At 41.2% G+C, this 25114-nt stretch overlaps 2 protein-coding genes across 5 annotated transcripts in view; both read left to right on the top strand.

Annotated features, from left to right (window-relative positions):
* The window catches only part of LOC117772799 (kinase suppressor of Ras 1-like), a 36318-nt gene extending 22811 nt beyond the window's left edge, over positions 1-13507 (top strand). For all 4 annotated transcript variants that reach the window (XM_034604275.1, XM_034604278.1, XM_034604277.1 and 1 more), the window contains 19 exons: positions 369-516; positions 1635-1953; positions 2447-2610; positions 2696-2762; positions 4819-4902; positions 5003-5064; positions 5321-5433; positions 5586-5760; positions 6825-6885; positions 7484-7541; positions 8474-8710; positions 8789-8985; positions 9174-9270; positions 11467-11600; positions 11696-11827; positions 12013-12148; positions 12267-12400; positions 13066-13255; positions 13304-13507. In XM_034604275.1, coding sequence (XP_034460166.1) covers positions 369-516; positions 1635-1953; positions 2447-2610; positions 2696-2762; positions 4819-4902; positions 5003-5064; positions 5321-5433; positions 5586-5760; positions 6825-6885; positions 7484-7541; positions 8474-8710; positions 8789-8985; positions 9174-9270; positions 11467-11600; positions 11696-11827; positions 12013-12148; positions 12267-12400; positions 13066-13153 — 2406 coding nt within the window. In that variant the 3' untranslated portion in view covers positions 13154-13255; positions 13304-13507. The remainder of the gene's footprint in view (positions 1-368; positions 517-1634; positions 1954-2446; positions 2611-2695; positions 2763-4818; positions 4903-5002; positions 5065-5320; positions 5434-5585; positions 5761-6824; positions 6886-7483; positions 7542-8473; positions 8711-8788; positions 8986-9173; positions 9271-11466; positions 11601-11695; positions 11828-12012; positions 12149-12266; positions 12401-13065; positions 13256-13303) is intronic.
* Positions 13508-16314: 2807 nt separating this feature from the next.
* On the top strand, positions 16315-24174 carry LOC117772803 (galectin-9-like). Its single transcript, XM_034604282.1, has 10 exons — positions 16315-16468; positions 17962-18050; positions 18950-19154; positions 20625-20744; positions 20846-20922; positions 20959-20989; positions 21227-21309; positions 23181-23337; positions 23517-23714; positions 23752-24174. The coding sequence occupies exons 1-9, from the start codon at positions 16436-16438 to the stop codon at positions 23658-23660; spliced, it is 939 nt and encodes a 312-aa protein (XP_034460173.1). The 5' UTR covers positions 16315-16435; the 3' UTR covers positions 23661-23714; positions 23752-24174.
* The last annotated feature ends 940 nt before the right edge of the window (positions 24175-25114 follow it).

Here is a 25114-nt window from a genome sequence, read left to right as displayed (position 1 = left end):
AGTTTGTATCTTTCAGCATAGGTGAAAGGAGTGGAACTGGGGAAAAGCCTCTTACAGTTTAGTGTCAGAGTTCCAGTTCCACTTCCATGATGATTGTTGAGGCTTCAATTATATATCAGACTCTGTGGCAGTTTGCTGAACTATAACAAACACTGGTAAATGCTGTGTTTCCTGTGTGTGTGACGTTGCCCCCATGGTTCTTCAGACGGTTTGTAACAACTTCAATACATATGATCGTGACGGATGCATTGACAGATCACCACCTGCGTAGAGGATATTTATCCTCACAAGCAAAGAGGAGAAGCACATAAACGTGTGTCTCACCCTTTAAAGTCAGTGTTAAACATTTCCTCCTTGTCCTCGTGCAGGCTGCAGCACGGAAGCTCTCGTTGGACGGTTTGCTGCAGATGTCCAGCTCTGAGCTGCAGGACACAATGAGACGCCTGGGCTCCAACTCGGAGGATCGTTCTCGCCTCACTGCTGCCCTCTCCTGTCTGAAGAGTGCCGATGAAACAGGTGTGCAGAGAACACTGGCCTTCAAAAGTGTATAAAAATAAATAAGGTCGATTTACTCATTACGTTTAATCTTATTTTTGATGGATTAATATTTGATATATTCATCGGCCATACAGGTTTTATGTTTATCATATTTAGAAATTGTTTTTTTTTATTCAAACAAGGGTTTTAACATTTAAAGCAGGATTATCATCAACCCACCATAGCAACTATCGTCACCTAAAAGCCTCTCATTTTTACTCTGTGCCATTTGTAGTTATTTAATTAATTGAAAATATATAAAAAGATATTTGCTCCACTTAAGTACACATCAACAAAGGTTTTCCTCCATAATATCCCCTTTAACTGTCTCAGCTCAAGGTTCAACTAATATTGTCTCCCGGAGCTTTCAACTGAATCAAATGGCCTCACAAGCCGTCTCAGTCCCTCCTGTCCATACTGGCACATCAAGACATCCCTCCTTAAGGTGGTTACAATGTAAAGTGACGGGTAGTGAAATCCAGTCCACAAAGGGACCCCCAGCAGCTTCATTTGACCATGCAAAGGCAATTTCTGCATAGGTCTGTGCACTTCTTGACTTGGAAATTGTTGATTTCAGATTAATCTGTAATGATAAAGGATCTGAAGTCTTTATTAATATGTGGAATGTTTTTATTAGCAGCTTTTCTTCGAAGTGATTAGTCTGAAATTTGCAAGGTTTCCTTACTTAATCTCTGAAAGCAAACTCTGTGGATTTAGTTTTCTTCTGCTTTCAAACATGGCCTTCTAGACAGTAAGTGTTTTTCTATAGTTGAAAAAAAATAATTAGCTTCCTTACTTTGGGTGGGTGGTGGATCTCACTGATTTCTCCCAATGCAGTGGAAGACCCAGATTTCATAAGGTCTTTTAGTATGCAATACATATTATACTGTAGAGTGTATGTGATGTTGTTTTAAATCACTTGTCAAGAAAGTAGTGAAACACAGTACAACAGTTGCAGTGAAAGAGCGTGAGCTGTGAACTGGATTCAATTTTAAATGGAATTATTGCAGATATATTTGAATTCACAATTTGACAAATATGAACATAACCTTTTTTCCTGTTGTTGCTTATATGTGGCCTTCCCTCTTTGACTCCAGGATGCGACCAAAGGTCTGACTCCGACTCGGCCCCGCAACCTACTGGTCCCCGCGGCCACTCCATCTCCATATCAGTGGCACCTTGTTCAGACAATCAGAGACCATACGTGTCACCTGACGAAACACCCGATGTCTTCACCCTGGACCCAAGCACCCCTCCGGCCACCCAAACGTCAAAGACGCGCACCGCCAGGGCCTCCCACACGTCACCGCTACCTTCCCGAAAGCTGCTGCAGCTCCTCCCCCTCATCGCACTGGCGAGAAGCAGGTGTCAAGAGTCGCAGCTGGCCAATCGCATCGAGGAACCTGCCTCACACAAGTGGGTTTTTATACTACTAATACTACAGTCATGTCTTTATGACAGATATCTTAACAGGCAGATTTCCACTTAACATGGGTTTTCTCTGGCTTCCTCCCACTGTCAGAGACATGTAGACTGGGGTTAGGTGACTCTAAAGTTACTGTTGGTGTGAATATGAGAGTGAATGGCTGATTGTGTCTATATGTTGGCCCTGCGATGCACTGGTGACCGGGTGTAGCCCACCTCTCACCCAATGTCAGCTGGGATTGGCTACAGCTCCCCCTGCGGCCCTTAAAGGATAAGAAGTGTAGATAATAGATGGATAGATGTCATTAAGTGGTTCTTAACTGAAGGAAGACAAATCATACAACCTATTACACCAATGTTCACATTTTACTACTGACATGTAGTCAGTGATTTGCATTGCACAGTTGACTTGTGTCACAGAGATAAAGTGGACTGCAGTATCTGAGACCCTGCATTAAGTGCCAGTTGCTCTCTGTCTCTGCAGGACCTGTAAGAGGAACAAAGTGCTGGCCGCCCTTCACATCAACGGCTCTGGGAACAATCCTGAGGATCCGGCGCTGCGCTCGCCGCTGCTGTCTGCCCGGACACCCGGCCCTGTCCCCGCCTCAGCCCCATACATGATGCCAGCCGTCCCCACCCTGCTGGACAGTGAGTTAAGAGACTGGTGCTGGATAATTCTGTGATTCTGTTTCATTTTCACACGTTTGCTGTTGTGTTTTTCTGCTCCTCGCAGATGTGACCATGCACAGAAGTTCCCCTCAGACAATGAGGAGAGACATTGGCCTGGCCATAACACACAGGTCAGTCACCATCGCCTCAACAGGCCGCCTGCCTTGTCTGGAGTAAAGAAAGTGATAGTTACTGTACATAATGCTGAGGACACTGTGATTGATGTGTCCATTGATTTTTTGTGAGTGTGGGCTGTGTGTGACAGAATGTAAGACTGAATGTAAAGATGGACGACACGTCTCCACTTCCTCCCACTATGCAGAAATGAATCGAGGTCCCGTTGATACAGGCACGCGACCAAGTGCGAGTTGGTCACAGGTGTCAATCATGATGTTTCATCTCTTTTTTACAGCATCAAATAACTCACCTGAATAGAATAGATAGAACATACATGACTGTGATAAGAATTACCTAAAATAACAGAAACCATCTATGACCTTTTAATTTGGTCCATGTCCTATACTGCAGCCAGCCACCAGATGGCGAACAAGAGGCTTTGGCTTCACTTTTGGGGAGCGGTCATGACATCAATCTTTATATACAGTCCATGGTGTGAAAGGTGACAGAGGTCAGGAGACTGAACAGGTTGAGGAGGACTAACTATGACATTTAAGTGTAAAATCCTTACAGATGCAAAACAGCCATTTTTCTTCACTAGTCTCTGTGATGTGTTTGAGATGAACCCACAGGGACTAATTAGCTGTCTGTTGGATGGTTGTACAAACAAACTGGCCCACAAACTGTTTTGGAATGTCCTGCTATCGTTGCTGTGGTTTCCTGTGAACTCCCTGCGACAGTCGACGTGGGGCAGACAGCGTGACTCGCTGAGCCCTCGCTCTGAGCCCTCTGGTATGAACCTCTGTGGAGTACGGTCATCCGTGTTGTTAGAACGCAGGAATGTGAACATTGCAGAGCGCTCGGTCTAACCCAATGTTTATTTTACCAGACTGTGAAGGTTTTAATATGAATCTTGCCTCTGCATCCAGCTGTGTGACATAGCTGCGTTATGAAAAGGATTTGGTTGCATTTTGAGGCCAGCTTTTTTTACAAACCCCCATTCTAGGGTAAAGAAAATATAATGCTATATTTATATTCAATTTCTGCCAATGGATCACTTTCACCTAAATCTTACACACTGGAACTCTAATTAATTGTTTTGGCCACTGAAATTATCATTACCATTTAAGTTGATATTGTGAACGTGGCAGTTGCTTATTAATAAAGCCCCTGTAATGATCAACATTAATTCCAGACGTTAACATCGTCTCACAGCATCACTACTAAACTGAGGGTCAGATTTTAAAGTGATTTTCAGATTCAGTCTGCATACATTTTTATTTCCAGACTCATATGAGTTCACCACTGACCACTGACATGTAAGCAGTTCATCTTTGAGTCCAAATGACCAGAATAACTGGTCAAGCATTTGAAGTTCTAGTCAGTTCATCGATGTGTCCAAGTGAACAAGTGTATATGAAAGGACTCCATGGAGGTGTCCCGGAGATATCCAGTTCACAAGGGAAAGATATCACTCTGTGAGCTCAAAGTGACCTTGACCTTTGACCTTTGAGCTTTTACCACCAAAATCTAAATAGTTTATCTTTGAGTCAAACTGAATATTGGTACCAAATTTGTAGACATTCCCTCAAGGCATTCTTAAGATATAATGTTAACAAGAATAAGATGGAAAGACGGACAAATTATAAACACAATTCGTCCCGCCAACTCAAATAAATGAACCAGGCAAGAAATCAAACTCAAGGAATTAGCACTGATTTCACTAAATATCACATTAAAAAAATACTAAAATCAATCAACCATAAAGCAATAAGAATATCAAAGTATTGTTCTGTTACTGTAGCAATGAATAAATGCTGGAATCAGACAAATCAAACTAAATCCAGTCTGTCACTACTCACCAAATCATTAGCATTGTATGTAAAATCATTACTTTGATCGGTCATTCACAACAGCCTCAGGGGCATAATTATAAGGCCTAAAACACAAGGGTAGGTTGAGTTCAGGTTTTACTCCTTAACTCTTGTTTGTCATGTGTATAAATCCTCATCACGTGTTAGAGGACAGTGTCTTTATGATGGCTTTTCATTGGTCTTCTGTCCTTTGTAGGTTTTCAACCAAGTCTTGGCTCTCCCAGATGTGCCAAGTGTGTCACAGGAGCATGATGTTTGGTGTCAAGTGCAAGCACTGCAAGTAAGAGACCTTAAATAGGACCCCCCCCCCCCACCATGTGTGATCATAATACTGCATGTTACGGTGTCATCAGTGCACGTCATCATCCATGTGTTCACAGGTTAAAGTGCCACAACAAATGCACCAAAGATGCTCCCTCATGTCGGATATCATTTCTCACATGTAAGCAACATCATCATCTCTTTTTTTTTTTCATTCACTTTATCGTTTTCTTCCATTTTTAATTCAGTTGTGTTGTGTTGCTGTGTTTTACCATAACATCTCAAGTTAGTCAGTCGTGTCTGTGGACTAATCATTACTCTGTAACCAGTCAGTGATTTGTATGTGTTATGCCCTTGAGTGTCTATGTGACATTATTGAACACATTCAACACATTTGCTGATGTAAAATCACGTTAATGCTTTAATCTGACTTGTAGTGCCAAGGATGCGCAGGGCAGAATCCGTGCCATCAGACATCAATAATCGCATCGATCTCATAGCGGAGATCCCACTGCAGTGGGGCACTTTACCAAAGGCATTAACCAAAAGGGTAAGAAGAGTTTTTACTACATTTATATGCTTTTAAATCTGCTCTGGCCTCAAGACGCTTGTTCGGGTAAAGATTAGAAATATAGAGCAGAGATGAGGTGAGTGCATTGAAAACATACTGTGTGTGTGGTGTGTGTGTGTGTGCGTTGACAGGAGCCACCCCCCAATTTAAACCAGTTGGATTCCAGCAGTAACCCATCGTCAGCCACCTCCTCCACACCTTCCTCCCCAGCACATTTCCAGCAGAGTAACAACCCGAGTGTCAGCACCACCCCTCCACACAACGCCTCACCGCGGGGCTCCTGCGACAACCGCTTCCGCTTCCCAGGTGAGCGCGGTTGCCGTGTCACTGGTGTCCCTCATGTACACTGAGGCCTTGTGTCATGGCAGCAGGGTTCACTGTTCAGAGCAGTGTGTTTACCCTGTCTGTAAGTCTTGAACAGGTTAAACCGGGAGATTCAAACATCTCACTTTATAACGCAGTACAGTTTATCAGCCTATAGAATAACCATAAAGATGAACCAACACCTCTGAAACCGACCATTAGATCCTCTGTAAAACTATAATGATTGCCTTTAGCCAGGCCGACGTGATAAACTGACAACTCTACATGTTTTATTCTCTAAAATGTTGCCTGTCATTAAAGTAGCCCGCATATTTGGTTTTGTGCTGTGGTGCTTATGCTCTTTGTTAAAAAAAAAGAAGACACATACGAAGTTAGAAAGGCAAATGTAGGATAAGTTTCATGTAGAGACTGACACAGCAGATGTAAAAATGTGAGCTGAAAACAAAGCGGTATGAGGTTCGGACCTTTTGGACTTTTCAGTTTAACCAACACAATAAATGTGAACGGTGTCTCTGACCACGATCGGGACCCACGGACCATTATTTAGACCAAAAGAGGTGGTGTTGGTCCAGAACAACCTGAACCAAGGTTCAGTTCATTTGCAGTGTGACATCTTTTTTTTTTTCTGACTTTCAGAACAATTGCATGAAGTTGAGACAGCATTCAAGAGATAATAAAGAGAAATGAGATGCTTTGTTAGTTCTGAAGGAGAGAGACATGTGCAGCAAGGGATTTGTAAGTGGAAACCCTAACGACCAAAAATCCATCCCTCTTGATAGCTCGTTAATTGTGACATTCTCTCTCATTCAATATGTCAACAGGACATTAATATGTGAGAATAGATTGATTGATTTTTCTTTTGACTTGAGAAACGAACTTAATATGTAATTTGCTCATTGGTGTCCACACTAGTATGCTGTATCTTTAGTTTGAAATTCATTCACAAAGTAAAACAGTAAAGTATTAACAATAAGCAGCATTTGTGAATGATGAGCATTACTCTTGTATTAGTGCAGTGTTCTGAAGCTCTGTGTGTTTTCCAACAGATGTCTCTGCTTCCACACATGCTCCTGCTTCTCTCCATTCTGGCAGCTGCCATGAGTCTGGGTAAGAGACACTGATACAGACACTCAGTAAAACACTTCCATCCACTACATACTACACGTGCCACACTGAACCAAAGTCAAAGGTCATTTAGAAATGGTCTTCATTACACAGTCTGTCCACTAGATGGCACTGAAAGGTTTGTTTTTACCCTGTGAAATGGCCTGTCTCTCAGACACGATACTATAATCGTCCATGTCTTTACGGATCATACTCATCAAACATTCACAGTGCTGGTGAAAAAACCTTGGATTTGATAATTAGTCCAACATCATTTGGCAAACACAGAAAACGAAAACTTCTGTGTACCACAGTAAAACTCGCTTTACGCAAATCAACATTTTATAATTCTAAATTCTCTCTTACGTCATTAGCCTTTTTTTTTTACCTACACTGTAAATAGTTGACCCATGTATTTAATATATGATATTACAGGAGTATTACAGTGATCTGTGTGTTATTCGTTAAAATAGATTGTGTTTGTTTTTAAATTGTAACTCATATGAATATCTGACCATATTTAAGTCCTTCTGGTGTGTAAGTAATCCCACTGCAAATATAATGATTTTGTCAGCTGCTAATTCTTCTGATTTTCTTTCAGAGTGTCTCAGGGGGGCGTCACTGAGACTCAGCGACCAGCCACAGAACAGGAAAGGGTGTGTATCAACAAAAAGAAAATGTGAAAAACATTATTTGCTTGGCTGCTTTGTTTCACAAATCGTTATGTGCCACTGACTGTCCTGTCAGCGCTCTGTAGTGAAGCACTCTGGACAAGCTCAGGTGGTCTCGGTCAGGATCCAACTGAACCATGGTTCAGTTCAATTGCACTAAACTTATTTGTTTTGATAGTTCAGACTTTCGGACCAGTTGCAGGAAGTTTAGACAGCATTAAACAATAGAAGAAGAAAACGAAGACACACATGATTGATTATAATCTTTGCCTCTGTTTGAGCTATTTACTGTTTTCTGTAGTGTTTAGTTTTTTGTTTTGTTTTACACGTTAGATTATGCCTTTAGAAATATTATGTTAGTTATTTTTGTTGGTTTATGCTTTTGTTTTGAAGGTGCTGGGCACCAGGTGGTTATATATTTACATGGGTAGGTGGGCATAGGCAGCCAGGTACCGGATGGGGTTAATGGTTTTCTACCAGGGCAAGAGAGACAGTAGACGCCATTACTTTCTGTTTGTATGTTTGCTGGAGAAATGGAGAAATAAACCACACACAACGTGAGGCCTGCCTAGACAATTGACTTTTTATACCCTGCATAAGAGTCACTCCTCAGGTGCCTCTGTGGCTGTTTGGCTTTTCTTTCTAATCAAGTTTGAGGACAAATTGCTACTACAGGCTCTGAAGACGTTCATTTCACTGGTAGTAAAACCATAATGATATTGCAGTGGCAACGATAAGGAATATCATTCATAGTCTCCATTCATACTTTTTTCACCTGTCTACAAACCAATCAGTGTATAGGTAGACGCAGCCCCAGACTAAGTGACGACAGGATGTAAATGTGTCTTGTTTCAATGGGAAACCAAAACTGAAGACGCCCTAAAAGTCTGTGTTCATTCCCCTAATTCTGCCGTGTGTCTCAGGAGGAGGAGGCTGAGGATGAGGAAGCAGCTGACCGGGGCAGCAGTAACAACAACTATCCCAATGAGGAGGGGGATGAGGACGGACTCGAGGACCTGCCGTCTGCCATATGTCGTCGTGGGACCGCAGGCCGCTGGAGAGGCCAAATCTCTCGTAAAGCCAGCCAGAACAGCATCTACCTGCAGGAGTGGGACATCCCATATGAGCAGCTGCAGCTGGGAGAGCTTATTGGCAAGGTAAAGATGGAGATGCTATACATTATCAACATTTGGCTCCAACACAGCTGACACATTTGACTTAATGTGACTGAACAGGGTCGCTGGGGGAAGGTGCACAAGGGTCGCTGGCACGGTGAGGTGGCCATCCGCCTCCTGGAGGTTGACGGAAACAACGAGGATCACCTGAAGCTCTTCAAGAAGGAGGTGATGAACTACAGGCAGACCAGGCACGAGAATGTGGTCCTGTTCATGGGCGCCTGCATGGCTCCGCCCCACCTCGCCATCATCACCAGGTGCAGCCGCATGACTCATCAGATCAGAAATCAAATAGAAATCCACTCTGCTGTTTCCCCCTAATTTCCAGTACAGTTCCAGTCACACATGTATGTTTGTGCCACGGGATGTTTTTATGTATTATCATGTGTGATGTGGAGTATTGAACTCACTTTTACTGACAGGGCTCCTTGTGTTCTGTCTGCAGTTTCTGTAAAGGGTTCACTCTCTACTCTGTTGTGAGGGAAAGAGGTCACATGCTGGACATCAATAAAACCAGACAGATTGCACAGGAGATCGTGAAGGTGAGCAACACTCCAGCTGCTGTCAGACTGTGTGAGATGGATTAAATCAACCAAAAAACAACAGATGCATGTCACACGTGATCATTTGAAGGAACTCAATATTACATAACAATGCATTAAAGCCTGATACCATCAGATGTTTTTTAGTGTAGAGATTTATCATGGATGGCATTCCCAGTATGTTGTCTGATAACAAGACATAGATGTAAAGAGATAAATGAGGTTGTTTAGAATTCAATGGCTCCTGTCCTTTCTCCTTTGAGTTCCTACTGACCTGTTTAGGACTTGGAAACAGGGCATTGTGGTAAAAAGCTTCTCAAACAGTCAGTAGAGTATATGTATATGTTAAAGAGCACTTTGTAGGTCATCGTGTTCTTTTTCTAATCAACCCTTAAATATCAATATCAAGAATCCAGTATGGTCAAATGTTTATTATTGGTTATATTGAAAAAAATGTATGTCGTAATTTTATGTTACTATTATATTATATTATTTAAAGGGGACATAGCATGCCCATTTTACCACAAGTTGATATGGTTCCTTGGGGTCTTAATGAAATGTCTGTAACATACTTTGGTCAAAATACCACAAGGATCATATAAAACAGCACCCTTTTTACCCTGTATAAAACAGCCCTCCACAGAGTGACCTGTTTTGAGTGCCTGTTCCTTTAAATGCTAATGAGCCAGCTCCCCCCTCCCCCCTCTCCCCCCATGATTTTAAACGATATAAATTACATATTTTATATGATATAAATTATCAAATATGCATCCCATACTTTGTATTCCCCTTGTTGTCCTGGAGTTTTAATTTTCCCAATCACATAATTAAATGTCCCCCTCTGCCCATCCACTACAAGCACACAAGCAGACAGACAGAGAGAGAAAGAGAGGTGGGGGGGGTATAAAGACCATCATTTACCCCCGAACCCCGACATTCAACGGGTACAACAACAAGCGGAGAAAGCAGAATCGCGGGCTGACCTTATATATACAGTCTATGGGGCTGACCAGCGGAGAAATGCACGTCCCGTGTGAACAGCCAGGCGGCTGCGCGCTGGAGAACGGCGCTGCGCTGCCTCGCAGCGGCGCTTCCGCGTCCGGTGTACCCCGGCGTAACTACTGTAACCCGGCGTAACTACTGTACCCCGGCGTACAGTAGAGCTGAACACTGCGGAAGTCTTCCACACAGCTGGCAGTATCGAAGACCGCCGTTCTCAAGCGCGCAGCCGCCTGGCTGTTCACACGGGACGAGCATTTCTCCGCGCTGGTCAGCCCCATAGACTGTATATATAAGGTCAGCCTGCGATTCTGCTTTCTCCGCTTGTTGTTGTACCCGTTGAATGTCGGGGTTCGGGGGTTACAGTAGCGCTGAACACTGCGGAAGTCCTCCACACTGCTGGCTGTGTGGCGTGACACAAATTCCAGCTCACGCACGGGAGAGCGAGCGGTCGCTCCCGAGCAGCTGCTGCAGCCTCCCAGTCCCAACGATCCAGACAAATGCCACATGTGAGTGAATCGCGGGCTGACCAGCGGAGAAATGCTCGTCCCGTGTGAACAGCCCGGCTGCGTGCTTGGGAACGGCGCTTCGCTGCCTCCGGTGTAAACCCGGAAGTAACGAGTGGGGGGGGGTGGACCAAGACCATGTAGGGAGACTTCCAGTTCCTTGTTACGACACAAAACCCAGGAAGCGCAATCGAGTCGCTCAAGCATGACGTTTCTGACTTAGAGGAACTATAACAAAACGCGCGAGTGTTTTTTCCCCAGAGTTTTTGGGTTGGTAGACATGCCAGATACCCACATTAACCTGTAGAAGCACTAACAAAGTGGAATTTGCATGCTATGTCCCCTTTAAATATTATGACAGTAAAGAAAAATGAAGGGAGATACGCAGCAAGGTGAACCCTTTCCTTCTGGATCCAAAATCTTGCAATGTTTCTTGCAGTCGACCACAACATAACATTTCCGCCTCCCCAATGAGGCCATTTCCTTCTTTCATCGGAGTAGACACAGTGTCTTTCACATTCACTTTCTCTCTCTGATACCTATGATAACGTGGCGCTGATAAGTGAAATGATGAAGTATGTTGTTATTTGTTTAACTACGTGATATCAATAAAGAGGTCTTTCCTCCTAAGCTACGACTCATCATCCTCATAAGAAATATGTTGTGTTAAGGAAATCCCTCTCTTCTACAGGGAATGGGTTATCTTCATGCTAAAGGCATCATCCACAAGGACCTGAAGTCTAAGAACGTCTTCTATGACACCAACAAGGTTGTCATCACAGACTTCGGCCTGTTTGGGATGTCTGGCGTGGTACAGGAAGGCAGGTAGGAGTCAAGCAAAGGAATATTACAACTACTTCTGGATCAGTTGCTATCTTCATAACTGCGTGTACTGAGTGTGTGTTCACGTGTGTGTTTAGAAGGAAGAACGTGTTGAGGATACCCCAGGGCTGGATCTACTACCTGGCTCCAGAGATTGTTCGGCAGATGAGCCCAGAGGTGGAGGAGGACCAGCTGCCTTTCTCCAAAGCTGCAGATGTTTATGCATTTGGGTACGGACTGATGTTGATAACACTTAAACTTGTATCCCTCAGTGTATGTTCACATTTTCTGAAAGCTGTATTTCCCTGTGTCTCCTAAATTTGATGTAACATCTAGTGAAGGAGAATCTGGTTCATGAGGTGGTTTCACAGTCGCCAAATTTCCCGATCTGACTTTTACGTTGTGTCTTGTTCAGCACAATCTGGTACGAGCTGCAGGCCGGAGACTGGCCAATCACCAACCAACCCGTGGAGGCTAAAATCTGGCTGGTGGGCAGCAATGAGGGCATGAAGAAGGTGCTGGCAGAAGCCAACCTGGGCAAGGAGGTCACGGTGGGTCTGCTGACATGATGGAGTAACTGCTGACTTGATTGCTAGTAAATGGCCTATGTTTAAAGCATCCTGGTTCATACTGTTTCATGTATTAATCCTCTGTATTCCACCCCAACAGGAGATCCTGTCCGCCTGCTGGTCCCCTGAGGCAGACGACAGGCCCACCTTCATCCAGCTGGCAGACATGCTGGAGAAACTTCCCAAACTGAACCGCAGACTGTCTCACCCCGGACACTTCTGGAAGGCAAATGAGTATGTATCATAGAAAGAATGTGTATTCCTGATCCAGGGTAAACCTGCCTACAACACTGATCGCACCAACATTGAAAAGGGGAGTCTACATCATTTTATTTAGTAATAAATCTATTATTAAAATCCACATTTTCCTGTCATGAAAGCTTAAAAAACGAAAGCATGAAGACAGAGGTGGGTTCAGGTAAAAGTACCAATACGTGATAAATCAAATGGAAATGTTGTAAATAGGATTTTGTAAAGAAATGTGAATATTATGAAGCTATCCTGCTGAGTATCAAGTACTATAAAAGATCGTCTCTAATCTGACTGCTGTTTTGTATTTTGGGGAAATTGTCATATTCTTTATATCCCAGATGGCATTTTAGTTGCTGCTCTCTACATGTCCTTTCTCTTTTTTTAACAGACACTGTAATTGTGTTTCTCACAGTCTGAAGTAACTCTCTTTCTTACGTTTCTGAGAATCACTTCTCCTTGTTTCTCCCCTCTGTCACTTCCTCTTGGGGGCCGACTGATCCACCTGCCTGCTCCTGCTGTGCCTGATCTCCGCGGTCTCACTTGGAACCTGCTTTTCCTCCTCCGTCTACGCCTGTCTGTCTATTCGCTCGCTTGTTTCCCAACACTCCTGATTTCTGTCTCTTCACTCCGTTCATCTCCTGGTGAAGGTCGTGGGATCGTCATCACTGTCTGAGAGATCACTGCCATCAGGGCCTGCATGCACACTGTCCATACATGTACAAATACAGCAGCTGAGAGACAATGGTGCTCTTTAAAACTGACACTGGATTTGAGCAAATACTGACTAAATTATTAGGATTTTTTGATTCATGTTATATTTATTCTGCCCACATTGTCGTCATGCAAGGGGAGCGTCACATGACAGAGACCCGCCCAAAGCATCTTTTGGCTAATTTTTGATACACTAAGTTGTCAAGTATAATATACATTAGCCACAGAGCCTGCCATCATTTGACGAGGCTCAATTGACACACACCAAAGTCGCCATGAAGCCAGAACAATCAGTTGAGATACAGGAGCAAGAATGTGCTGATCCAGGGAGTGTTGTCAAATAGCTGATTTCCTGAAGAGGTTCTATAGATCATAGGATCGAGGTTACATGCAATAAAAACTGGTACATTTTAATTGTCATTTCTAGTGTAGAGGCATCTTAAGGTTGTCTTAGTCAGGTACAGGCCACGAGCATCAGTTACCACATCTAAATGAGCTGCTGTATTTATACATGGGAAATGCTGGCTGAACAACTCTAGTGTCTTGCTGCATATTGGCACCATGACAGAAACGTTTGGCTCAATTCCTTGTTTTGACAAGATCCTTTCACATTATGAAATTATATTTTTCATGTTGTTATTAGATATTTTCTTGTTATTTGCAGATACTGATTCATTCAGTTTTTACAAGAAAGCTCTCTTTATTAAAGCTCTAGAAAAATCACATGTTCTGCTGCAATGACTTCCCTCGTGAACTGTTTTTTCATTACAAGAAAGTTTTGTGATGTAAGAAGATAAAGGGATGATGTTTTTATTTCCACAAAACTTCCTCGCGAAAACAAATCAACTTGGTATCGGAGTCAAAATCAGAGAAATACTCGTGATTTTCGTTACGAGACATTTATTGAACAAAGAGGAAAGAGGTTTTCTGCACAAAGGCTCTTGCTGCTTCACCTAGTAATACAGAGACTCGAGTTAGTGATATATATATATATATACTAGTTTCAACATGAGAGACACATAATGGAGACGTTCAAACTGACATGACGTGATGTCGAGAGGATTGTGGTTTAGAAACTTTTCCATTTTTTTGTCCTGAACACCTTTCTACCGCTGTACAGAAAACAGATGTTAAGACTTTGTTAGCACACTAAAAGATTCAGTGGGTCAGAGTGACACCCCCCACAATGAGATTTATTTAGAGCTGCAGATGTCGTATTTGTTCAGTCCACATTCGAAGCCGGACAGCAGCAAAATGCTGAGAATAATGGTTTTGTTAAATACAAAAGAGATGTGTGAAATTGCCACAGGTGTGTGTGTGTGTGTGTGTGTGTGTGTGTGTGTGTGTGTGTGTGTGTGTGTGTGTGTGTATTTCTTGTGTTTTTCTGTATCACTCAAGCGAACAAAGTGTGTGGTTACATACACTCACTGATTGTGTCTGAATGTTTTTGGGCTTCACAAATGCAGTGGAAGCCAGTCAAACATAATATAGCATTAACCGAATGCATATATGTATATAAAGAGCTAGAGGTTGTATTTAATATACAGTGCTGATGTTTGATTCGTTATTGGTACTTCTTTCATATTTATATGATTTGAGACACTGTAAACTGTTGACAGTTGATTGGTGTTTGTTTTTCTCGGGGTGGGGTGGGAGAATTTTTGTACAGGATTTGTTGAAGTTTCTGTTCTGAACTGCTGTAAACATTAAAACCGATCTCCAAAGATTCTCTGTGCGGCTTTTTTGTACTTTCATATTTCTGAAATGATCGCAACTCATCACAATAAGACCTGCATGTGCAGTCCTCATGGATGCAACAGCATACCATAAGAGCAAGTTCTAAAAATCATTTGTACATCAAAGTCTGACCCAGTCCAATTTAAATCAAGACCAAAAACATCAGACTAAAATGGGCATTTAAGAGTTTACGTGTCAAAATATGATTTAAAAAAAAGAAGGAAAGATTACATTCACATTCTCAATTTGAAAAGAATGCCGAAGAGATCCTAAATGTAAAATGTATTTGATGTATACTACAATTTGGTCTCAGTCCCACCCACAAACATGGAGGAGGAAGGAGTAATGGCCTTTACTGCAGCCAGCTACCAGGGGCCTATACTGCCTGAACCACTGATACCATTCTTGGCTGTGAGCTCGCACCTGATTTCACTACTGAGTTTTTAAACACATATAACCTCCCTGCCTCCTAATTCAGACTGAAGACTAAAAAGGGGAATAGAAGCTAAATAGCGGAAGCATTTCACACTTAATTTAAAACTCCCCCCCCCCACACACACACACACACACACACTGTTAGTAGCCACAGTTAAACACTGTTATATTTCATAGCTGCTATCTCTGTCAGGCACATGACTGGTCATTCATCAACTTGTGTAATAAAACCGCTGTAGCTTTCATTTCCTAGAAATCCGTACTGACCTGTCCAGCAGCTCTATGGTATAAATAAATAAATTATTACATATTTAATTATGTCATAATTACAAAAATGACATGCAACAATAATATATATATGGTTAATAGAGGAGATAGATGGATGGACGAATGGATGGATGTTAATGATACGGAATCGTAATGTATTGCTTGTCTTGTGATGTCTCAAGGGATAAACATTACCCATCACTATGTTTCTGGTTATTTGAAATGCAAATCATTGTACAGCATATTGACAATAGTTGAGCTTATTAGGGTTTAGTCTGTAAAAATAACATTATATACCAGTTTTTTTAAAGATGGTTCCTGTTTATATGTGATAATTTGTAGTTAACATAATGAATTTTGACATATTTTTTTTCCAGTGTAAGTAACGAACATAAAATATTAAATGTGTGTGTGTGTGTGTGTGTGTGTGTGTGTGTGTGTGTGTGTGTGTGTGTGTGTGTGTGTGTGTGTGTGTGTGTGTGTGTGTGTGTGTGTGTGTGGGGGGGGGGGGGGTGTCATTTAGCCGCTGGTGTCAATTTGAAACACAATTGGTATGAATATACTCAGAGAAACTACTATTTTAGGGCATACGAAGTTGGAGTGCAGGAAGTGAAAGCACAGTGAGATAACTGCTTTAACTAAAGTAAGGAAATGCACATGTGGCAAAGATCGTGGAGGATGAACAGGAAGCATCTGCCAAAGGAGTATTCTGTGTACATACTGCACTGGTAGATCGTACGCACACACGCACACACGCACACGCACTGAAGTGGAATCGAAACCTAACTAAAACTCTGACCTGCAGTAGAAAAGTCTCCATTTTTCAGCAGCAGACTTCAACAAACCTGCGCAGCTCAGATTCGGACAATGGCTTTCAACCAGCAACCTTTTTGTAACCCAGTAAGTGATCCAGACGTTTTTAAAATGCATTCTTCTTAAATACATTGATAAGACGATGTGATTACCGTTCGACGGAGTAGGCGGAAGTAACAGTCCACCTGAGCTCGGTTGGGAATTTCGACAATTTGTGATTTTCCTCCCAGAACTGGAAAAAATCGAGGAGCACATTTAAATGTCAGAGATCTTTTGTGAGTCAGTAAAATGTGTGGTTACGGTCAGCTCACTTATTTCAGGACACGAATAAACACACGAACAGAAGAAGTGAATTGCAAACAGATTCTGAACAACCCTGAACCCAGAGGGAGATTCTCCTGGTCTGAAGGACCAAGGGTTCGTTTGATCAAATAAGTCAAACCTTTTTTGATTTCCACTCAACACATTAATACGTAAAATGAAATGTAAGATCATATATTTATTTTTAAAGACATTTTAAGGTGAAATCCGTTTCATTGTGGCACTCATAACTTGCTCCTATTAAATATGATCTTTTAAAAAATCCTCAATAGGTGACAAATAATGTTCACCTCACTCTTGTTCATGGTGACACCCACTGTCTGTATGTGAAGTTTTAAATGATTTGTTTAGAAAAGAATTTGAAAGAATTTGAAAGTGAAAGTAGGCTCAATATTCAAAACTTGCTCCTATTGACTAATTATAAATAAAAAAAAATTCCCTAATAGGTGACAAAGCTATTTCACCTCGCTCTTGTTCAGGGTGTCCTTCACTGTCTGGATCTCAAGTTTCAAGTCATTTTACTGCAAAAATATTGGCTATATATACTGCTGTTGGTGAAACTGTGAAGGGGGCACTACGATGCCATTTTGCCACGACCATATGCAGTATAGGAAGTAAATGTTTGCCATTTCCGATGTGTGTGATGAGTTTCGTGACTTTTCGAGCATGTCTACTCCCCTGAAAATGTGATAAATTGTAGAAAACTATATCACCTAAACCAAACAACATTCATAACCTATTATCTACCACGTCTTCTGACCAAATTTCAGCTGGATGTGGTCAAACTGAGGAATACATTTCTTGTTGCCACTAAAATAACAAATAACAATATTTAACTTGCTATAAAGAATAAAACTGCATTTTATGGTCTCAACTGTCCATAGCTGAATATTGTACGATTTTGTACGAAGTTTGTGTGCGTTTTAGAGTTAAATGTGCTAAAACAGGTGTAAAATATTGTTGTCCTTTATGATAGGATTATATAGACTTTCCTTCAGCAACATAAACTCTGATTGATTTCCAGAGTCCGTGCATCATCAGCACACGACTATCTTGAGGCAGCAGAAATTGGCCAATAAAAACCTGGTCTAGGAGCAAGCTCACCTGATAATTGTATCAGGTGCGGTGGCCTGTTTTCTGCTGTTAAATAAACAAAAGTGTATTTGAACACATCCTAAATGCACTTGCTTCATGCACAGTTCATGTTAGCAGTTATAATGAAAAGCAGCTATTTACATGTCGCGTCCTGTTCTTTCTAGAGAATCCCCTTTACTGGATTAATCCATGGGGGTCTGCAGGAGGGGAAGTTGATCACCATCAGTGGACGAGTCCTGCCTGGATCTGGCAGGTCAGGCTGCTCTTTTTTTCATTTCAGCTTGACTATAAATTTGTCTTTTTGTAAAATGTATTTTTTGTACATGTCCTCTCTTTATTTATGTTTGTAAAAATTATACGTATGTGATTGTAAATTAGATGCATCTTGTAATCCCAAGAAGGGAGGAGCCATATGCATTGGAATGACACAGAAATAGAAATATATGTCTATAGGCCTATGTGTTTATTCATATTATTTTGGTTTTCTGATCTTACCAAGAGGCTCTTGCAGTGACTAGCACAGTCAACTCACAGCAAGAAGGTTCTTGGTTCGAATCCCAGTTCAGCCATGTTTGCATGTTCTCTCTGGGCACTCTAGCTTCCTCCCACAACCCAAACCCATATAGATTGGGGTGAGGTTAAATGGAGACTCTAAATGTGAGAATGAATGGTTGTTTGTCTCTGTATGTTTGCCCGTCTCTCACCCTATGTCAGCTGGGATTAGATCCAGGGACCCTTACAGGATAAATTGTGTAGTTAATGGATGGAATAAATGGATCATTTATTAAGTTCGGTAAATTGCTAATGTATGAAATCAACCTCAGACTTTTGTGTTGACACTATGTAGTTCAAATAACAGCTCAGCTCATCATTACATTGATCCATAGCATCATTTGTATTCAAAACTCCCCAATGAACCTGACGATTATTTGCTACCATTCATTAATATTATGGAATTGATGTTTAGTTTATGTTTTTATATCTTTTTCTGTAGCTTCAATTTTCTGTAGCTTCAATTTCACTCCAGATATCTCAAGGAAGAAAAAAGCTACAAAGCTATATTATGGCAAGTCTCATAAACGATGTCAGGCTCTTACACACCATTAAATGACTTTTCACATGATGAAATGATTGACCTCTCTTTTTCTTTAGGTTCCATTTGAATTTACAGTGTGGCTCCAGCCCCGGAGCGGACATTGCTCTCCATTTCAACCCCCGGTATGACGGTGACTCTTGTGTGGTTAGCAACACTCTCCAAAATGGCAGCTGGGGTGCTGAAGAGAGGAAGACCAACTCCATGCTCCCTGCTGGCTCTGCCTTCAGCCTGCTCATCACAGTCGGCCGTGATTCCTACCAGGTCTGTCGAGACAAAATTGTTGACTGTCTGAAAATTATCTACTCCGTTTTGTCGGAGTAATGTTCCGGCAAATGTTAACAATTCTAGAAATGTAATTCGAGTTACTACATTATATTCAAACCCTCATGTCTTTAAAATTATATTTGTGTGTCTTTGTGAGAGCACAGAATTCGACTATTATTTTCTTTGCCTGTACGCTGAAGAAAATATATTTTGTACAGAAGTTATTGTCATCCATCCATTATCTGATGCGTTTATACTTGTGAGGGTCGTTGGGAGAGCTGGAGCCAATCCCAGCTGACATTACCCTGGACAGATTGCCAGTGTATCACAGGGCCAACAAACAACCATTCAGTGTCACATTCACACATATACGGTCAATTTAGAGTCTCCAATCAAGCTAACCCAGTCTACATGTCTCAGGACTGTGGGACAAGTCGGAGAAAACCCATGCAGACATAATGAGAAGATGCAAACTCCACACAGAAAGACCCCATTTGAACTGGGATTCGAACCGGTAACCTTCTTGCTATGAGGCGACAGTACTGTCTAATAATTTCAGCCATCCATCAATTGTCTGCAGTTGGGGTCATGAGGTCAGCAATATAAGCAAAGTAGTTCAAACATCCTTCTTCTCAACTTTTCCAAGCTGGGGTATTGAGACGAGTTCCCAGGCCAGATGAGATGTATAATCGCCAGTTGGTTGTGGGTCGACCGGTTGGACATGCTCAGAAGACATTCTTATAAGATGCCTAAACCGCAGGTTGATTTTGACATTCATGTGGTGTCCTAATAATCGAAAATTGACTGGGAAAATTCACATGAATGCCACCTCAAGTTGGAACAAGTCTGTGAAAATATTGCATCACTTTCTACCAATTTACATCATTTTACAATCAGCCTTAAATTTGAGCTTTTAATGTCACCTGCATACTCTATGTCCACCTCTCACAAATACCTAGCACCACTTTTTAGCCCATAGAGACATTTTTATGATTACATGCCTACATTTTAAATAAAAACAACAGAGAGCGGGAAAATAGACAATGTCAGGAAATGCTCTGAAACATGAGCTAAGTACAAAATAAAACAGCAAGTAATAAACTCAAAATTCAAACAGGGAAAAAAAATCAAAAATCAAACGCAAGGAAGACAACAAGGCTAAAGTCCATAAACACAACCACACTAACAGAAGATCCACAAAGAAAGAAATCCAAAGTCCATAACAAAACAGAGGCTACAGACAGGGGCAGGATCATGACACAAATCTGATAAACCCCCGCCATAATTCGGCCTAAGGTGTAATGGTACCAGGAACACTTATGGAAACACCATATAGAGTCATTAAACTGGCATTTAAAACACCTTTTTCAGGTTGTTATTTTTAAAAGATTATCTGCATGGTAATGTTTTTTTCTACAATGAATGTAAATGAGAAAAAGTTGAATTTTAAATTTGTTATTTTTCCAGCTGCAGATCAACGGCAGGCACTTTAGTGACTACAAGCATCGCATTCCATTTTATCCAGTGGACACCATCTCAGTAGGCGGGAATGTGACTATATCCTCCATCGCCTTCCAGAACTCTGTGGTGAGGATGTTAGTAACAGTAAGACACTGAGGCAGTCTCTGTGTTTCATGTACTATCAATGAATAGTGAATGTGATTTAAGTGGTTTTCTTTTATGTGTAGTTTCCTGGACACGTGGCCTTTCCTGCTCAGGCTGCTTTCCCTTCATTTCCGGCATTTCCAGCTCAGCCTGCCTTCCCTGCCTTCCCTTCATTTCCAGCTCAGCCTGCATTCTTCTCGCAGCCAGCCTTTCCTCCTGCAATGCCTGTGAGTATCAGACACGGTGCAGTTGGAGTTTCACAGACATTTAGGACACCCACAACATTTTGATCCAAGTTAAAGGGTCATTTCACATAAATTGCAAGAAAAAGAAAAACACACGTATCACTTACTTCCAGCTTTACGTACAGGAGCTACTATATGTAGAACTTTTTTTTATTTGTGTTCCAATACATTATGATTAAAACTGAATGAATAATTGATTCTGATTTCATCTCTGTACAGACTGTTCCATACAGGAGCGCCATCAAATTCAAACCTGGCAGGTCCATCACCATCCAGGGGACCCCTCACCCCGGAGCTTCAAGGTTCGACTCCATTATCAGCTGTATCACTTTTAAGCCAAAAACTTTTACACCCAGAGTTGTTGAGAAAATGAAGAATAGAATTAAACCCTGGAAAATAAACACAATATAAAGCAGACTAATATATAATAAATATAGATATTTGTACAGATTTAAATGTATTTTGCTTCAAACTAGTTTGATCATACATTGAGCCTCAGGCTTAAGATGATCATTCATGTCTGCAATATTGCCAGACAAAACTGAACTGTACTAAACAACTAAAATCATCAAAGTATTCATGGTTCAGGGAGTATACTGTTAAGTTGATGTTTTTGTCTGCGTTTAAACGCCTGCACCCCATTAGAATCCTTCCAGCAGATGTTTAATGACAGAGTTACCTGTTTGATGTGGGAGTGAATCTAGTGTATAGTATATGAAATAATCCCATATTCAACTAGCCTCTGTGCTGATAATAATGGTTTGTGAAAAGCCTGAAGTCTTAATTAAACAAGTCATGCTAATGACTTAAAAGCAATTTGTAGCCTAATTCCGTTTAAAAATCCTAATTTCATCTAATTACACATCTTAATAGCAGAGAAGAACCAGTGAAGCCAATGACTGTATAATCCTAGGAGTAATTCTATTACATTCAATAAACCACAGGGAAGTATATATTTTTTTGCAAAGAGGCTACGTGGAATAGAAAAAGATTATTTCCCCAGAGCTTCCGGGTCTCTGTGAATTTCTTGTCACACATGAGGTGTTGTAGTTTTTCCTTCAGTTGTGGTAGAAAAGATGACACTGTATTTGAAGAGAGAGAGAGAGAGAGAGAGAGAGAGAGAGAGAGAGAGAGAGAGAGAGAGAGACAGAGACGTCAGCAGGAGAGGCAGCAAGGCAAAGGGCACTGTCCTTGAGGAGCCGAATGAATCAATGAGCTGTTGCAGATCTGTTATGAAGAAATATTGATCCCATTTTAAAAAAAAATCATTATGTGTTGATCAGTTTTGATATTGTGGCATTGACCACAAAGAAATCAACATATGGTCACTGAGAAGAGTACAAATATTTTAAATTCATTGTGAAACTGTCGCAGGTCAGAGACATCCTCTGAGTAGGCGGTCCTTCGTCTGTGGCCCAGGACACATTTGCTTTTACACAGCTAAAAGAATTTGGCCACGTGCGTCACAGACCACCTTCCAATGTCATCTGAGTGATCGGATCTCAAGAAGCATTGAGGACACATTTGGGTGCATTCAGACCTGAACTTAGAGCTGACCACTTGTGATCTGATCACTCAGGACAGATGATAACTTCTCTATATTGGCGTCACCTGATGGTAATATTGGTTACCACACTGAGGTCCAATTAATTACAGATGAAGTACCAATCTCTAGAGTTATACAGTATTTAATGACGTTGCTGTCTTAGCTGGTATGTGAAGGAGTCTAACTCAGGAATGAGTTATTCTGTGTGTTCAGTTCATTACACAACATAAAATTAAAATAATACTTACAAAATACATTCAAATTTCACATATTCGTCTCAGTCCATTATGGAATCAATCAGCATGTCAGCTTTATGCAGTTATGAAACCTTTGGATGATTTTGACATCAGTCATATCAGGTTACACTACAATGTATACAACTTTATTAATGCAGAAGGCCTTTTGATTTAGTGACAAGTAAAAGATGGTGCAGACATGCACTGACAAAATACTAGAAAGAAAGAAATGAAAATGAAATAGTCCACATGGCAGTTAGGCATTTAGGAGTGAGTGTGTTCTGATTCATGTGCCAAGCTATAGATGTCTTGTTCACCAGGCAGTTGGCGTCTATAGGGAGCGTCAAGAGCAATAATGTCTCATGTTGGGCCTTCCTCTGTGTCCTCTCAGGTTCCATGTGAATCTCAACTATAACTTCGGCATAGCTCTGCATTACAATCCACGTTTCAGTGAGAACATTGTGGTTCGAAACACCAAGCAGGGGGAGAACTGGGGCAGCGAGGAGCGTGATGGAGGGATGCCCTTCCAGCGGGGACAGCCTTTCACGGTAAGGCTGCTCACTCTGACCAGGTGGAGATACAGTGTCCCTGATAATAGGCCCACATCTTCTTCCATATCACCTTGTTGTATCTCTATCACTCAACCTGGTCTACTTCTTCTCTACAAAACATTATGCATAGACACCCCCCCCACATGCGTATGCAAAATGCCCTTTTTGTCTTTCAGTTGACCATCTGCTGTGAGAATCAGTGCTTCAGGATCCTGGTCAACGGGGGCCAGGCACACACCTGCAGGCACCTATTGCCTGCGTCCAAAATTTCCTCTCTGGAGATTGACGGGGACATCAGTCTGACCTCTGTGACGGTGTAGATCTCTGGCTGGCATCTCACACCACAAAACCACAAGTTATGCATTTATCACTGACTTCATGCTAATTGATGAAGATTTTATTGCATATGAAATTTATTGCATTATGGCTTGTTTACCCTCTGCATCTTTATAATATAAATAGTCATACACTGAATATTTCCTCAACTGTTTACTCAAGTGTAAAAAGATTCAAAGCAGTTCACCAACAGTTTGAGTCATACTTCCGTAGGCTGGAGTTTGTCCATTGTTATAGTCTGCGATGTAGGTGAGTGGTGATCGAGGCAGGAAGTTGAGAAAAAGTCTCTGCACCAAAAGCAGCAACATTGCAACACACAAAAAAATCCCCAAGTTATTCCATCGTTTACTGGAATCAGGCTGAATGCAGCTAAGGAAGCGGGCCTGTGACGGAAAATGTGAAGCATAAAGAAAAATATTAACCCACTGTTGTGTCTTAACTGCTCAATCATGCATGCTTTGTGAAACTAAAGAAATTAAAGTTAAATATAAAAGCAGGTGTTATGTTGTGATAATTTGTCTTTCCTCCTGTAACATGATAAAAGGTAAAGCAACGACTAGTTAAGTAGATTTTAAAAAGGATATAGACACAATCAGCAAATACCAATATTTTACACTTTAACAACATTATAAGAAATATGTATATATTTTGTCTGTCGACATATGAAGACAGCAAATGTACCGCAGCCTGAAGGAAAGCCGTTTACTTTTCAATATGAGATAAATTCTCTCTAAAGAGGTTAAAGTTTAACAAGTTCCTTTGCTATTGACTAAGTTTATCAGCAAACAAGAAAGAAATAGCTGCCTCATAACTGCACCATTTGCTTTTGGAGTAGAATTAAGATAAAGTAAGGCACCTCAATCTCTACACCTTGAAGATGAAGATTTGTAACTGGGATGCTGAACGCTTCTCTGGGACACTGATGAATAAACAACAGTTTTCAATGCCACCTAGAGGAACAGCTACAAACAACATTCTGATGTCCATTGACAGCCAGACAAAGACTGGGCCATGTATAAAATGCTAATTATTTCTGAAGACAAACATAAGCAATTAATATGAATACAATTACAAGAAAAAAGATGACAAAATAGAATTCAAGGTAAACTGATTTTAAGCTAGAAATGTTCTATGTAGTCAGAGATAACAGACAAAAAACAACTAATTTTGTCTGGTTTGTCTGTCTGTCCTATTCTCATGAATAACTATAGTATGCATGTGTGAATGTATGTATATATATATATATGAACCTACCTCTTTGTGTCACATTTTTATATTTATTTTCTTGTTGAATATTTTTAATTAAGAAAAGAATACAGCCTATAGAAACTATCTGACTGTTCCAGCTCACTCACACACTCACACACACACACACACACACACGTCTCTCTATAGTTGTGAGGGTAACTTGACATAATGCATTCCCTAGCCCCTTAAC

Source organism: Hippoglossus hippoglossus, chromosome 13 (assembly GCF_009819705.1).
Source record: "Hippoglossus hippoglossus isolate fHipHip1 chromosome 13, fHipHip1.pri, whole genome shotgun sequence".
Taxonomy (NCBI): Eukaryota; Metazoa; Chordata; class Actinopteri; order Pleuronectiformes; family Pleuronectidae; genus Hippoglossus; species Hippoglossus hippoglossus.
This window is presented reverse-complemented; position numbering and strand designations above follow the sequence as displayed.

Excerpts from the sequence above, each read along its gene's own strand:
- LOC117772803 (XM_034604282.1), top strand. The coding sequence starts at position 16,436 with ATGGCTTTCAACCAGCAACCTTTTTGTAACCCA. Across the intron at positions 20,745-20,845 it reads TCGCCTTCCAGAACTCTGTG|TTTCCTGGACACGTGGCCTT; the intron begins GTGAGGATGTTA and ends TTTTATGTGTAG. Across the intron at positions 20,990-21,226 it reads CCTTTCCTCCTGCAATGCCT|ACTGTTCCATACAGGAGCGC; the intron begins GTGAGTATCAGA and ends ATCTCTGTACAG.